The sequence below is a fragment of the Pholcus phalangioides genome, unplaced genomic scaffold, assembly GCF_987345545.1.
Source record: "Pholcus phalangioides strain wild (caught in Gottingen) unplaced genomic scaffold, Ppha-v1.0 ptg000039l_1, whole genome shotgun sequence".
In the NCBI taxonomy this organism is placed as follows: domain Eukaryota; kingdom Metazoa; phylum Arthropoda; class Arachnida; order Araneae; family Pholcidae; genus Pholcus; species Pholcus phalangioides.
Window position 1 is genome coordinate 6,348,168 of NW_028301625.1, and position 17,723 is coordinate 6,365,890.

At 33.8% G+C, this 17,723-nt stretch overlaps 1 protein-coding gene across 3 annotated transcripts in view; it reads right to left on the reverse strand.

Moving 5' to 3' along the window:
• Positions 1–214: 214 nt before the first annotated feature.
• Positions 215–17,723, reverse strand: part of LOC149065505 (flotillin-1-like) — a 67,772-nt gene continuing 50,263 nt past the window's right edge. For all 3 annotated transcript variants that reach the window (XM_089254087.1, XM_089254086.1, XM_089254088.1), the window contains exons 8-12: positions 14,912–15,126; positions 13,645–13,690; positions 9,262–9,399; positions 8,484–8,648; positions 215–5,144 (exon numbers count right to left, since the gene is read on the reverse strand). In XM_089254087.1, coding sequence (XP_089110213.1) covers positions 5,115–5,144; positions 8,484–8,648; positions 9,262–9,399; positions 13,645–13,690; positions 14,912–15,126 — 594 coding nt within the window. In that variant the 3' untranslated portion in view covers positions 215–5,114. The remainder of the gene's footprint in view (positions 5,145–8,483; positions 8,649–9,261; positions 9,400–13,644; positions 13,691–14,911; positions 15,127–17,723) is intronic.

Sequence of the window (17,723 nt, forward strand, 5' to 3'; positions counted from 1 at the left end):
AGAATTTTTTTGTTAGCATCAGGAAAGATGGGGCAACAACTTTTTAACTGGGTTTTTAAGCACATGGGAACCATAAAAAAGTTAATTACTTCATTTTCTTGTGTGTATGATCCCTAAAATAAATTTTCAGATTTTAAGTAACTGCACGTCATTTGAAAACTTTTTGTAATTGAAAGTATGTTTGTAAAGTTAATGGTTACAGAGATATCTGCTGTGTAAACAATTTGGGACAGCCTGTATATGTTCTGATTATAAAGTAAAAATTATTAACATAATGATAAATTATATTATAATAGCGTATGCTTATGTTATGATAGTAAGACGATATAATCATCTGTTCACTCAATGTTTCATCATTTCTATATGCACAATGACAAAGATATTATACAATATCATACCATTATAAGTTGACTAAATTTCAATCTTAGAAAAGCCACCTGAATAGTAACCCTGAGCAAAAGTTTAAGTTTGTGTCTTACTGCTATTTATGTTCCTGCAATAATGTGGAAATATACAATTAAATTTATTTTGTTATCAGTTGCATAAAATAGCAGTTAGTCTAATTTAAAAATGTCAGTCAAAATCTTAAAGTTCATCAAATACTTCCTAAAGCTGCTGCAGAATTTTCTATCAATAACAAAAAAAAAATCATCACAATTAAGAACATATTTTTCTCAAAGTTGAATTAGCATTCTAACATAATGTCTCATAATATGTGTCACTGATTTTCTGGACAATTTTCAGCCAAGGCTGATCACCTTGAAGATTTGTTCCAAATCATTTCTACCTTTATAATTTTTAACAGTGTCTCAATCATATCTTTCTAATGAGTTCTACTTATAAATTCAGTATATACAGCGTGCATATTAAAGTCCTTATGCACCTAAAGGCATATTTACAGGGCGGACAGGCTAAGTTATAGACCAGGGCAGCAAGTTCGGAGGGGAAATTTTTTTAAATAATTGGTGGTGGAGAACATTAAATAAGGACAAGAGAAGAGCAGCATATAATCTAAATGGCAAACAGGCGGCTGACATAAATCTGCCTCTGCACACGTCCCTTAAACTTTTGAATTGTTAATTAGATAAACATTTTCAATTAGACAAAGTACCCAAATAACATTTCAGATATGCCATTTCTTTTACCAGGGGGCCTATATTGAGATGCAAAATTTAATTTACTATACATCTGCCATGTTCTCTAACCTCCAATTAGAAAGTTATGTCTCTGCTGAGCAAAACAGAAAAAAAATCCCAATTCAATTTTCTAAGTGCAATATTAGCCAAGATATCGAATTGAAAAATTGGGAAAGAACATCATGTATTAAGAGACAAACTTCAGGAAAAAATGAAAATCTGAAAGATTTTTTAAAATTTTGGTTTATTGAAACTTATCTAAATACTGAGATGCTCAATTGACTTTCGGCAATATTTTGGTGAATATTGCACTTAGATACATGTTTTTCGGTTTTTTTTTGGCTCAGTACAGACATATCAACTTTTTCATTGGAAGTTAGAAGACAAGGAGACCATGTGAAAAATTAAAAATTTTCTATCTTGATACATATACAGCCCCTAGTAAAATAAATGACGTATCTAAAATGGGCATGTTATTTTGATTACTTTTTCTAATTGAAAATGTGTCTCTAAAATCATTAGTTCAAAGTGAAAGAGGTGTATAAGGACTTGACTATACATACAGGTATACAAGGTACAAAGTAAGCCATTATACACTTCTAAGTTTTGGAACCAATACTCAGAGAGAGAGCCATATTTTCAATTAAAAAAAAATTAATTATATGTACATCTAAGATATTAAATTTATTTTACAAGGGGTAGAAAAATGTATTAAAATAATAATTTTATTTTTTATACAGTTATACCCTGACACTTATAACCCACAGTTAAAAAATTTCTGTGCTGTGTTTAATGAGTCAAACATAAGTTTCATATTTTCAAGAGTTATAAAATTCAATGTTATAAATTCACCAATTTATATGACATATTGAAACATTTAACATGTTGAAAGAAGGCATCTCCAATGCGAGAACTGTTTGATACTACAGTGGAACTTTGTTAATTCAAACTTTTGGATAACTCAAATATTTATGAACTCCTCTTGAGTTTCTTATTTACTTTAATAAAGAAATTACCTGTTTAATTAGATTTTTTTCCAAATGTTTTGGATAATTCAAAGTTTAAGGGGGGGGGGGGGGAAGAATCACGATTTTAGTAAGAGCAAACATGGACAGTTCTGAAAAAATCCTATGAATAATGTCAGACTTTGCATAGATCAAGTTAAGGAACAACAAATCCTCTAAGACAAATACAATTTATGAATCCTCATGTGCATTTCAAAGTATAATGGGTGCTGTTTTTTTTCTACCTCGGCGTCAGACTTGAATAGGTGCACGTATCTCTAAGTTGGATTGGGTTGGATTTTGGGTTTAATGGCGCAAGGCCAATAAGGCCAAAATGCGCCAAATATCTGTAAGTCTGTCTGCTGAGCAATGTGTGAAGAAATTTCAGAGTAGTTCTGATGAAGAACCTAGGCTATATAGTAGATTTCCAAGTATGTATGAAAATGTTTGCCTTCAAAAACGGCATCCATTCTATGCCAAAATGTATGATAGGATTTTATTTCTCTTTCTGTTGATGACTCAATTCGAAAAAACGTACAGATGTTGTTTATCATAAAACCGGCAAAACCAGATGATCTTAATCAACCATCACAAACTGTTTTCATCAATAAGGCTTTAAGCATATTTGAGAAATTTTACAGTAATGCAATTATAGAACACAGTGGGATAATGTAGTGGCGACCATCACTTTTGAATGTTGATGATACGTCTTTACTTTAGACTTCAAATTAAGTTTGACTCCATATTTTTATTATGCCTACCATCTCCTCTACATGACAGGGCTCCAATTCACGGTCCTGGGATGAACCACATTATTTTTTGTTCCTTTACACTACAAAAAATCCTGGCATGGGTACATGCCAAAGATTTCTGCCTATGGGCTCAGCTCCAGGATGTGGGGGGGGGGGGGACATGATACCTATACACCTCATTCATAACTCCATCAATTTGTGTTCATTTACGCTCGCCACAGCAAGCAACAGACCTACAAACAGTACAAATGTAATTCAATCATAACACATCACTCACTTCACTTCTGAAATATAGATAGCAGTACTGAAAAATCAAACACAACACTACACACACACAGTTACACTTCTGGCACAACTCACTAGGTAGTAAATCGCCTATAGATGGTGATAGACCTGAGTTGTGCTGTTTGAAAGAAAGAAAGTTCATTTACGCATATGTAATAAGACTACTTTGCACCCTAAACTGCATTTATTTCAGTTTAAACTGTGTTTAGATTTCATACAAATTGAATCTTTATCCAACTTTGTTTATCTCATAGCTAGTCCTTAAAAAATAAAAATTCTTTCATTGAAATATATACACTGAAAGTGGTGCAAATCACATGATTCTTTCATGAATAAAAAAAATCTTTGCAAATATTTAATTTAGAAACATGGAACTTTTTCTCTTTGACTCATTAAATGTAAGACAAAAATTTCTTAAATTCAAGTTGTAAGTAAGGGGTTCATATAAAAAAATAAAATTTGTATTTTAACCCTTTAAACAGCATTGACGAGATATCTCGCCTCCTTAAAAGCATCTTATTTTAGCATTAATAAGCCAGATATTTGTAAAGTTGATTTCTCAATGGAACCCTTTTCCCCATACCACTTGGTTTGCATCTGCTGAAAATTGGAAGAAAACATACTTCATTAAAAAAAGATATGGCATTTTGAAGGGGGGTAAATTTATATAATGCCCTTTGTAAAATAAATGACACCTCTTAGAGTTACACCTTATTAAAGAATTGGAAGTATGTCTCTATTATGCACAATTCTAAAGTTAAAGGGTAGGTAAGGATTTTATTTTGCACCCTGTAGATGGGAATACACTCTTCTAAGTTTTGAAACATCCTGTATAGTTTATAAGTCATATTCTGATAACAAGAGGGTTTTAAATTTAAGTAATAGTATTTTGAAATATGCACAAACACACTCTCTTTCTCTCTTGTTTGCTTTCTCAGTAGCTATGATAAAATTTCTAATCACATATCAACATTTGATGTATCTTACTCGGTGAGGCACTATAACCAGTTAATATGTCTGTATGCCTAAGGTAAAGGGCACTATATCCATTTTTTCAATACTGGAATAACGCTATTAGTTTGCTATACTTTTGTCACACTACATAGAGGTGTATGACACCAAGTTTTATTTCAATAAATAACAGAGATCTTCACTTTATAAAACGAACAAGATACACAAAAAAATCCTTTAAACAGCTATCCTGTAAAATTTCTCTTTTGTGACATGGTATCCTTTACTTCCGGCATACAGATATAATCTGATAAAATCCAACCTATATATAATAAATATCGCAGCTGCAATTAGATATAAAGAAAAACTACACTACTAAATGGGAAAATATATAATTCTCATACTTGTACACAAAATTGTATAATTTTTATAATGTAGGCATACACAGATTCCTGGTGGTTTTCAATATTTATTTCAAAAACAGCTCATAAAATTTTGTTTCTAAACATCGAAAAAAATGTATAAAATACAGTTTTCCAATAATTTCAATAAAAATGTTTCAGCTGCATAGAATGAGCTTGTAATTTTTATCACTGTCTATAACATTGCTTTTCTTAATATATAAAACACTAGCAATGCTGAAACAGTCTATTCTATTTTGCTACAAATATAGCAAATCAATATTTGTTATTTAAATCTCACTTTCAATTGATCTCTCAATAAATATCTTTTTAACACAATGCAATTTTTTTTCTTTCTATAAAGATAGCATAGTAGAAAATGTGAAGTGTTGATCATTTTTATATTAATACATGAAAGAGAAAAGAAACAAATATCTAACACTGTTACCAATAGGGTAAGCAAGTGCAATATTACAACAAACAGAAGAAAAAGCAAATTTGAGATGACAGTAAACAGATGAAATTATATTTAACACACATGGTTCAAAGTTTTCCATTTTTCTTTCAAGAAAATAAGAAGAGTTCTTATGCTGAGGCCTGAGCTAATTTCAGAGACTGAAAAAAAAAATCATGATATTTGTAAAACTATGTGAAAAAACTTCAATGAATGGATAGAATGAAATTGACTAAATATGAGATAAAATTTCAAAAATATAGCTGGGCCCCACTTATAAAGAACATAGATATAATTTATTATATGATAGGATTTTTATATTGTTTGCCTATAACCTATTCAATTATTTATAATGCAAGTACACAATCGACACAGAGAACTCTTTATGATATTAATACGGTGCTGACAGTTAATTGAAAGACAGCAATGTGTGGTCTCATAGGGATGTTACAGGAGCATTTGCACATAGGAAAATTATTTTCTTTCATTTAATCAAAGGTTTACCTGGTCTCTTTCATACAGATTTTATTTCTGAATCCAAAGAAAGAGAGAGAGAAAAGGGAAGGGTTTTAGTTTGGATTTCAGCTACCAATCATCTGAATGGACTATGAACATATGCCTCCTGTAGCAAATGGGAAAGTAAGACTTTTTTATCATGGCAGTAGTTTATTTTTCCTTCCTCTGATTTTCGATGTTAGTTTGAATCAAGACATACCTTAGATCAGCGGTTTTCAACTTTTTTTGACTCACGGAGCCCCGTAGGCCCATTTTTCAATTATCCATCAAAGTTACTGATTTATTTTTACTATTTAAAAATATTTATAATTATTTTTTTTAATTTTATTGGTTTTTTTAATTTTCCTCGAGTGGCTGCGGAGCCCCTGGGGAGTGCACTGAGCTAGCCAGGCAACATGGTGAGCGGTGATAAAGATATGTGTATTCCAATCCTAATTAAATTTTTATGTTTATTGTTATGGTTGAATGCTTATTTTAATATTATTCAATGATAGTACAATGTGTACCATCTGATTTGACTTGCGTTGTTCAACCTCATACACAAGTTAAAAATCGAAAACAATTTTCTTGTCAGTATAAATGCATGTAAAATTTAAGAAAGTAGAAATTGCAGTATGCAAATGAAAGTTGATCTTCTTGACAAATTTCAAATGATTAGTAAACATATGCATATACTCACGCCTCACACATAAGAAAGTGTATAAAGATGCAGCTTTTAAATCTGTAAAATGATGCAACACAGCTAAAATCACTTATTAATTCTGTAATTTATGGATCCTATATTGATAGACCAGATAATTTGAATTTTTGACAATAATAACTTGCATTATTCCTGAAGTTTGAATAAACCAAGTTTGACTGTTAGTAACACTTCCCTCATTTTTGATAAAATATTTAAAAATATATAGGAAAAACCAGAGGCAGTTGACTAGTGGTGTAAAATGAAGAATCGTGTATTTCTTAAAATTATTATCAGGTAATAGCCCTTCTTATAGATACATAATTGAAGACTAACGAATAATGTGAATAGTTTTGTAAGCATAGATCTTGTGAGTTATTCAGTTTGCCGTATAGGGTTATGTTTTATTTTCTATCTGTCTCATAAGAAACTTGCATCACACGAGAGAGCGTACAGATTAGAATTTGGGAATGAACATGCTGTATACATGCCTATAAATTTCATTTTGCATTAAATTAAATAAAATGAACATAAAATAATTTAGGAGTAGGATCCATCATTTCAACTCAACCTGAAGGACATTTGCTCCTCTCTTGAGGTCATCTTTTTGGAGCTTCCTGGTTTCACTGATAGGTGGCTTCATTGGGATGGGATTAACCTGAATATCAGGAGGGGCTATGGAGGTTTACAATAGGCTGCCAGAAGAGTGAGTAATAAGAAAGATTTTTGAAAAAATATAATAACAGTGGAGGACCTAGACTTGGTAACTATTTACATAATACTGGGCAAACGATGGGATATTGAAACTATACTGGTATAGTTTGAAAATAAAAAGCATCATAAGCTTATGGTAGGAGTTTTTTATAATCTGCCGAATAAGGATCCAAAGATCATGAGGAAATTTCCTACATGTGTAAGCATAAGAGGGTTGTCATATTAGGGTATTTAAATTTTCTGGGTATCGATTTGGAGAACCTATCAGCTAGAGATGAATATGAGAAAGGCTTTCTTAAGTTGGTGTGTAATAAGTTCTTGTATCAGGGGGTATCAGAAGCAACTAGGAGCTTCTATTTTGGACCACTAGTTCTGAGGATCTTGAAGATGTTTCGGTGAGGGATGAGTTTTTTCTAGTGATCACATCGTGTCTTAGCTTTCTTTGTAGCTTTTCTTCTGGTAAAGCCAATAACAGAAGAAAGGTTCCTTATTGTAAAAGAACCAACTTTGATCTTTTGAGAGAAAGGATAGCGGGAGTTTTTAAAAAATATCCCCTGTTATGCATAATGTCATACCCTTTGTTTGTTAAAAGCATGTTTGTTTGTCGCAGCCCCTCTAGTTCACAGAAAAAGTGCATAATCTTCATCTTGAAAAGAAGAGCACATTTAGAGCATATAAAAGTGGATCAGGTGATTTGGCATCATTTACAGAAAAAGGACAGTGAAGAAGCGTATTAGGGAAAGTAAAAAGGAAGTTGAGAATCAAGGTTGGTAGTTAACATTGGAGCTGACCAAAATCATTTTTCAAGTATGTCAACAATGGATGTAAAGGAACAGTTGGCCCAATCTTGATAGAAGGGTCTAGGGTAGAGAGAAATATAAGTATGTGTAGCGCTTTCAATGGCTTTTTAAAGTCAGTCTTTAATGGTAAAGGTGATATTCAAAGTGTCAGTGTGTCATGGGGTGGCAAGTTCCTCAATGTAATTCAAGTGGAAGAAGGAATTCCTAAAATTTTTAAAACATGTATGTGCAAGCAAAGAATCAGGACCAGATGATATTTATTCTAGGGTCCTTTTGTAGGGAATGTTCTAATGAACAGTTAGTACCAGTTGCACAGATTCACAGAAGTAGTGTTGCTGAGGGTATCATCCCAAGGGATTGAGAGCTTGCTAATGTGGTGCAGATATTTAAAAAGTAGAAGAGAAACCTTGAAGAAGTAGAGAGAAACCTTGTCAAATTATAATTCAGTGAGTTTTGCGAGCTCTCTGTCAAAAAATTTGGAAATTATTATCAAAAGGCAATTGGTGAAGTGGATAGACGAGAATAACGTGTTGTCAGAAAACCAGCATGGATTCAGGAAGGGGAAGTCATATGGAATAGAATTTCTTTAATTTTTAAAAAGAGTTCGTGTGCCACTCCTGATACATGGTGTGGCAAATGTGCTGCGAGTTGGCCACCCCTGTGCTAAGCTATAGCTTCTTTTCCTTAGATTTGTTAATATGACTGTTTTTCCTTAATTAAATATTTTACACTAATTTCCAATTTTTTACCACATATCCAATATCTAAACAAAAATAAAAATGACAGGTTACATTTTTAATGTTTACTCCAGTTAGTTGTCCAACAATATCAGGAACTTTAGTTACAATATCCAGAACTTCACCAGTCAAACGACTAGCACCAATTTCACCTTTTCCTGAAGATATCATCACTACCCTTTTGCACTGCGAAAGAGGAGCAGCAACCTCTGCTGCTACCTAATAAAACAAAAGTTTTTATACAAAAATCTAATAAAAACAGGGAAATAAATATATATACATCAGTAGACCTTATATATATCATATAGACCTTATATTGAACGGCAAGTACAAGGAAGAGCAACTGGAGCACTTGTGGGTGTGAGTAATCAGAGTTATAGAGAAAGGGCTAGGAGTGATAATTTTTTCTTTTCTCTACTTATTATTTTTTCTTTCTTGACATCTGGTTTAATATGTCATTCAATCTTGCATATGCCTGCAAATCAATCATTTTTAATGTGGGGATTTCTTAAGAAATAGATATGAATTAGAGGTTTTATGCCCATTGTAGAAATTGTTTTTGTATGTATATTTCTATATAACATGATACAACAAGAATGAACAAAATTTCAATTATGAGAGGAATAGCTGCAAACTGAAATCTATGCATTAACAAAAAAGTGATATGCTAAGTAGCAAAGCCAGTGCCTAATTCTTAGAAATGCTAATAAATGTTTTGGCAATCAATTGCAGAAGTAAATATGATTTCTAATGCATAAATATCACCTAAAAACAATGCTGAACTAATAACAATGATGAATAATGCTATTTTGTTATGGAGAAGGTTCCTCACCCGAGGCAAAGATTCCAAAACCATGTCTACCATGGCAGCATTTTGGTACTCCTGGAAAGCATCTGCTTTTTTAGCCATTTGCTCAGCTTCTGCTTTGGCTTTTGCTTCAACTGCAAATGCTTCAGCCTCTCCTCTGAGCTGAAACATGACAAAATAAGTAGTAAGCACAAATACAAAGGCCACAACAGACAAAATGCCCAATGAGGTGACTGAAAAAAGATGACCATAAAAATATGATTGTCAAATATATATCTAAACTACAGCAACCCAATAAGAGCAATAAAAAACTAATAATTTTGATAAAATATAAATATAAATATTGCCCATAAAAAATTATGGTTCTCTCATATGGATAGCTACTCGATTCATCCCAATATATTTATTGTATTTCTTTTCAAACTTGTTAGTCGTGTTAGAATTCACGACCCTTGGAGGTAAGCTATTCCATTTATTCACACCCCTATTAGAGAAAAACTCCCTGCAACACTACAACCTAGAATTATCCCTTACCAATCGATACTACTTTACCAAACACCAACTCTGGCCATATCACTATATTGCAATTTACGGCCATTAGTGAGATGGGCTGGAAGCGAAGACGCTGTCTATCGGTGGTCGCCTCGAGTTTGTTAGGGAAAATATCTTATTGATATCCTCCCTTGGGTTCGAACCCGGGACCCTGACAACAACCTTCACAATGGAAGACGAGCATCTTACCACCATGCCACTCTGGTACTACCGAACCGATACACCGATACTGGCATCCCCTTGTCAGAGCAGTCTATTGACGATACAGTTGAATCCCGTTTTAGAATACCGTTATAGCAAAAATCTCGTTTTAACGAACACTTTTCTGAATCCTCCAGATAGGTTTACATAGGAACAATGCAAAAACCTAGAATTCCTTTATAACGAAGAGATTTCTCCGGTCTCTTGGAGTTCGTTATAATGGGATTCGACTGTATATTAGTAATTCATGATCCATCCTATCCATGCTGTTGAAAATTTTGAACACTTCGATAACATCCTCCCACCCGCCCCCAACACCTGTGCTCTGTTAGAATATTATGTTAATGGACAAACAATTGATTTATTTATATATGTTTTTGGTATCTGGCAACAGATTATTAGTCAAGTAATTAGATTTGGAGTTTTGGCAACAGTACAAAAAACATGACTGCTCAAGTCTAAACAACAGATGTTGTCTCCTATTTTTAGTGTTTAAATCTCTATTAAATATGTGTCTTAGTTCAGTTAAATATTCCGGTTATGATCATTTACACTCACACACATCATAAGTAGGAAGGGAAGAATATATCAATAGATCCAAATTAACTAGAGCTCTTCCAATGTAAATATTTTCAAAAAATCAAGTCTCATTATAGCTTATGCCCAGCGTGCCATGAAGAACACACGTGGCTCTTTTCTGCACCACCCTTAACTAAGTCAATGTCCCTTTGTAAGCATGGTCTTCAAAACCTAACGGCATACTCCAATCAAGGATAAACTAAGCACCAGAAAAGTGGAAGGATCACTTTGGGAGAACTTGAAGAAATCTTTTTGAGAATGAAACCGAGCATTCTGTACACTTTTTTAACCACTGCTGAACAGAGCCACAACTAAGGGGGAGCAGGTGGGTATGGTGCTGGACCAGAAGGGGAACTGAATCCACCCCCTTAACTGTTTCTCCTACATGGAAAGGGTGCAAAATTCCAGCTTGCCTCGGGTGACAAAGCATTCAGTTGCAGCCCTGGTTTGGTCCCGCTACTGAACAATGTTCAGAAAACCTAAGCCATGAGGTTTGATCCTAGCTGCATCTGAAATGACACCGCATTTCAACTCCTAATTGAAACATGGGTTGTTTGAACCAAAATGAGCAACAATGCACTTGTCAATGCTAAAGGTCATGCTGCAATCATATTCAAGTTCGTCTGGAGCCTCTCCCTGGAGGGAGCCTTGCTTTGGTTTCTGACTACCCCATAAGCTTCACGTCATTCGCGAACTTGCTAACAATTCCATTGACACCCTGATAGAGTTTATCAATAAAAAGTGAAAAAAAGTATGGGACCAAGGATACTTTCTTGAGGGACTATACTTTTGACTCCTGCCCAATCAGAAAATTCCCATTCACCATAACTCGTTGTGACCTATCCCATTAACCACGAATATATCCAATTCAGCAAGTTGCCCCCAATTCGAATCTCGTGTAAACACTTCAAGAGTTTACCATGTCGGACCAGATCGAATGCCTTCTGGAAATCAAGATAAAAAACATCTACATTTTTACGCTTACCCAAAGCCTTAGTCTAGTGATTATAGAAGCAAAGGAGGTTAGTTATACATGACTTCCCCTTCCTGAACCAAAGCTGATTATCCGACAATACATTATTCTCGCCTATTCACTTCACCAATTGCCTTATGATAATAATTTCCAAAATTTTTGACAGAGAGCTTGTAAAACTCACTGAATTATAATTTGACAGGGTTTCTCTACTACTATTTTTAATTATCTGCACCACATTAGCAAGCTCTCAATCTCCTGGGATGATACCCTCAGTAACACTACTTCTGTGAATCTGTGCAACTGGTCCCCAACAATTCATTAGCACATTCTCTGAGGACTCTAGGATAGATATCATCTGGTCCTGGTGCTTTGCTTGCACATACATTTTTTAGAAGTTTTAGGAAACTTCCCATTACATCCATTATTGACGTACCTGAAAAATGATTTTGGGTCAGAGTCAATGTTATCTGTCAACCTTCATTCAACTTGCTTTTTACTATCCCTTACCGCTCTCCAACACCCTCCTTTTCCCATTAAATTGTGACAGGTCACGTCTTTTACTTTTGTATTCCCTGAATGCCCTTCTCTTTTCAAGATAAAGATTATGCATGTTATCCATGAACCACAGGGACTGCAATGAACAAACCTGCTTTTATGAACAAAGAGTATGACATCATGCAAAACAGAGGGAGTAGTCAAATGAAAAACAGATTAGCTCAATAGATCAGAGTTAAACATGATCTCTTTGCACAGGGAATCGCATTGCTATAGCTTCTAATTCATTTGAATCAGTAGATTTAACCTTTTCTGGTCATAAGTTACACCAAAATACATAACCACCTCTTAATTAATATTTGTCATGTTTCCTAGAGTGATTTGAAGTAAGAACAGCCAATATTTCCTGCATTTGCTATCGTTTAGTGGAAACGCGTGAAAACCATATGGTATAAGGATTTGTTTTTTCAATAAATCTAAAATATTTTTTTAATTTAATTTTTTGTCCCCCAAATCTTAGGAAGAAATGAGATAGTCAGCATGTTCTACATTCACATCCAAAAAAATTATTTTGTCCCAAAAACTTTCATTTGCTACCTGCATGTAAAGTAAATACAACTATGCAACCTTATATCTTAGGTTGAAAACAAAAAATGCAAAAGTTAATAAATAATTTATTCAGCATATCAAAACTTCAAGTTTCTTATAAGATCAGAATTACATATTTAACCCTGCTTTTTCATTTTGTGTATTTGAGAAAAGAAAGCTTTCATATTTGATGAAAGCTGTAGGACTAAAAAATGGTAACTTTAATAATCCCTAATACAAAATAAAAACTGTTTTTTAGAAAGTCAAAATACTTGTTGTTTTCATATCATTAGCTATCTCTTCGTCTCAAAGTTTATTCCAAAAACAAATTGATGAATTTTTCATTTCCACAGAATTTTTGAAAATAAAACTTCATAAAATAACAACATTGTACTTGTTACTCTATGAGTGTCATTAACCTGAAATGTTTTACATTATGCACTACAATAGGACAGTTCTTAAAGTGGATGTCACCAACATTTGTCAGGGACGTCGCGGTGAGCTAGAGATATTGATTTGTATGCCTATTTATGCTTGATTCTTTTATAAGTGAAAATGTTTATAATTCCGAGGAGTCGCAGACAAACCATGAATAAGGCAAGGGAGTCGCTGGCGACAAAGTTTGGGAACCACTGCAATAAGTGTTAACCATTCACATTTCTAGCAAAACTTAGATAGCAAAATAAGGGATCCAACCAACTGATAAACTCAAAAAGTGAAAATCTGCACATTCATGCTTCTGGCATGAGGGGGATTGTATGTAATGTAAGGCTGTTGCGTTTGTGATGATTTTTATACATTTGCACTATTAATTGTTTTTGCAACAAACTTTTTTAAAACATCGAAGTTACTCATGGTTGCTCATAAGCCACATTTCTTTTGTGACCAATGTTCCCTTCAGCCTATTCACAAGCAGCTAAACACATCGCAGCTGTATCAGGTTATGAGTTTAAATAAAATAAATTAGAGTTGACTGGGATATAATGTGAATAATAGTAAATAAAAAATATACTTACTCTAACAGCTTCTGCCTCTGCTTCAGCTTCCATGATGACTCTGTTTCTGATTTTACAAGATGAAAAATAATAAAACAAAATTTTTTCAAACAATTTTTAGGATCTATGAAAAATAACTGGATAAATAACATGCATACTCAGAAATATTATAAGGTTTTACATCAGAAATGTTTGGATCAAAACCTGACTACATCACTGGATATAATGACACATTTTTGTCACATTTGCTTCCATTTTCATGGTAACAAACTCTCAGAGTTAAAAATCAGCTAACTCCATAGAGCTGATCACATTCAGAAAATGTTGGTCTGTTATTCTTTGATAAATAATAATGATTATTAAAAGAAAGATAGAAATACAGGTAAATGGGACACATACAAATATTTCCCCTTCCTTTCCAATCATTTTTTTATTATAAAAATGTCCTGTTTTTCCTCTGTTTTCTCAACGAAGCTTATTTTTATTTATACTCTACTGAAATTGGAGACAAAGATAATTTTCATGAGACATTTATAAATATAAATACTCATCACACCTATGTACTATGTTTCACTTTTTTTTTATGAAAACAGACTTACTGTAGCATTTTATCATCTGCGAACTTGCTAACAATCCCATTGACACCCTGATAGAATTTATCGATAAAAAGTGAAAAAAGTATGGGACCAATGATACTTCCTTGAGGCACTCCACTTTTAGCACCTGTCCAATCAGAAAATTCCCCGTTCACCATCACTGATTGTGACCTATCCCCTTAACCATGAATCTATCCAATTCAGCAAGTTGCCCCTAATCCCAATCTCATGTAAATGTCTCAAGGGCTGTTAACAAGTAATAATTTTGGCAATTTTGCTGACAACATTTTTGAAAAGAATTAGTGATTCCTGTTGATATATGATCCCAATTTCTTGCATTTTCTCGACAAAATATGGTCACTTTAATTGTAGTAAAATTCCAACTCCATGCGTAGAATTTGATTGCATCAGATTATATTTTTCATATTTTGAAGGTCTGAAAAATGTAAACCTTAGTTGTGATGATGCCTCAGTAATAAGAACAAAATTTCACAGAATCTTTGATCTCATTATACCAGAGTTTGAATTTATATATTGTATAATTATTATTTATAAAATGGAGTGTTTGAATTTCTAATTTTGAAAAAATGATTACTTTTTTTTCTCTAAATTAAGATTGATTTCTTTCAAATATGAAGAAAGATGAAAAAAAATTCATACAATTTCAGTAAAAGTAGCAATGAAAACAAAACCTGTTAGCTTCTGCCAATTTTTCCAGGCGATATTTTTCAGCTTCAGCAGGTCTCCTTACAGTGGCTTCCAATTCTTTTTCTTTCCGCAAAATTTCTTGCTCTTGAACCTGTATTTCTTGTGACCTCTCTATCACTTTCACTTGCATTTGTTCCTCTTTGATGCGCTGCCTTGTTTTAGCAGCTTGAAGGCTGAATGCTAAATCTGATTCAGCTCGCTAAGAAGTAGTAAAATCAGGATTCATACAAATAAATTTTACTTCAGTTTTAAAAAGTGTCTCAAAGTCTTCAAGTATTAAAAATCCAAATAATAATAAAGAAAAATGATTACATATTTATCAACAGCATGAATTAAACAATACTCTGATATGAAAAAAAAAACATTTTTAAACATCTGTTATTTGAAGCATGCAGCGCTAAGTTTTTAATACTCTCAAGGCTCATAATGCTGCTATCATTTTAATATGAACTGCAAAAGTGCTCAAAATTTAAATATTATTCAGTCAATGCTTGAAACAGCTGTGCAGTTGTGTAGGCATTGTGGTGGGCATCAGAAGGACTCAAGTTCAAACCCCACAGGAGGCACAGTGGGGGTTGACTGAAGTTAGTTTTCTGTGGCTTTGCAACTTCAAAGTGTGAATGCGAGCCAGTCTCTTATTCAAAAAAGTCTCTCCAAGGAGAGCAGGCAGACCTTCAATACTCATATATAAATGACAATTCAGGCATCCACCACTTTCACTTGATCATTTGATCATTTTTGTCGCACCACGGTCATTTTCTGCACACGAGGGCTAATTAGACCGGGACCTACAATTTATTGCCGATTCCGAACGGCAGGCTTGTTTTTTTATACTCGTCGAGAGGTTGGTGCGCTAACCTCCTCGATGGGGGACTCCCTGCGGTAGCAATTTTTTGCTGCGGTCAAGTCGCCGTTTTTTGTTGCACCCCTGTGTCAGGAAAGTTTTCTGACAAGGACGAACCGGGTATCGAACTCGCGACACCTCTAAACATCCTTTGGTACTTTAGGCGAGTATCTTATCTACCTGGGCTACCGCGCCCACCACTTTCACTTAGAGAGAGATGACAATAGATCTTGAGCATGAAACGTGTATATTCTCTGACATCATAATTGTATTAGGGCTACACATAATACACATACAAAACTTTCTGGCATGCACCAATTTGTAGAATTTTCCCAGAGGAATGTTTACAAGGTGTATGTGTGGTTTAGTAGTTGTCAAATGCTTGAAGCCAATTGAAAATTACTACATTTTGTTACAGTGAAAGTCCAATATAACATAGAAGAATACTTGAAGAATTGCTCCGTTATTTCAGGCATGTACACATAATACTTGAACTCGCACTTTTCAGTGAAGATACTATCAATAGTAGTTTTATGGGACAGACAGAAAATGAAATAAGAAAAAAATGTTTCTGATCCACCATGTATCAAAAAAAAGTTACATATGATGTTTAAAGTTCACAAAATTTTTTGTTTGTTTTGTGCTACCTCTGTGCATTTTCTATTATGAGTAATTTCAAATGCACCCACCATCAAAAAGCTAATGTGCAGTATAATGTTTGAGATACTGCTCATGGGAAGAAGTCTGTTATAATTACAGTTTTTGGCACTACTGTAAATTGTCATTATAACTGACTTTTACTGAATTTAATTATGATAATTATATTTTTTAAATTTTATTTATATATTCACAAAAATTTTCAAATTTTTGTATCCACTAAATCAGGATAAGGAAACTTCACATAAAAAAAATATTTTTACACTCATATTGAAAAAATGATTTTTTTTAAAAAGAAATAAAAATAATAAGAAAAACAAAAAAAAGTCTCAAAAAATCTTCATGGAAAAGATCATTGCTATTATGGCAGTACAAAGCGTTATTAGGTATGGCAGTACAAATACAACGCCACAACAGGCAAATTGCCCAACGAGGTGGCTGACTTAAGAACATCATGGATCTCCGAGCCATTTTTTGGAGGCCCTACCTACTACTGCTACACCACACATGCACCCCGCCCACACCCCCCCCCCCGTGGACCCCCAACGAATCGGTACATGTGGGAATGTGCGTGTACGTGTAGTGAAACCTGACGTGAAGTTTTTTGTTTCTCTGTAATGCTTGTTATGTGTAGTGCTGCCATCTGCCACCAGTTTTTCTAACTATGAGTGAAGTGTTATGATTGAATGATTTATCGTTGTAGGACTGTTGCTCTCTGTGGCGAGACTTTTTAACGGGGAGATCGGCTCGCATTTGCGCCTTGAAGTTGGGAACCACAGAAAACCAACTTCAGCCGACCAACACTGTGGGGTTCGAACCCGGATCCTCGCATTGCGAGTCCGTCACTATAAATGGTTAAAATGATAATGGTCTGATTATACAATCAGACTTGTCAACTGCTACAGACTATTCATAGTCTCCACAGATGCCTGACACTTAACAGCAGACCTACAGAAACACTCACAATACTACTGAGATTTTTTTTTTCTTCAGCTATTAGCTATTTTTATTTTTCCTGAAAAAAAAAACTGATCTTTTCAAATTCTTACAGTATTTCAATTTTTGTTTGAACTCCCGTCAATTTTTACTGAATAGCTATGGTGGCATAAATGACAAATTCATATACATGTGCAACAGAGCAGAAGTGTTTTAAAAGAAGATGCAGATAGTACAATAGATCTCTTCAAAGTGCTAGGTTCCATGAAACCACCCACCCATAAGAGAAGACATACACTATATAGCCATAAGTCAGTATTCACTTTGAATTTTAGACATTTTTGCAAATTTCTAGATGA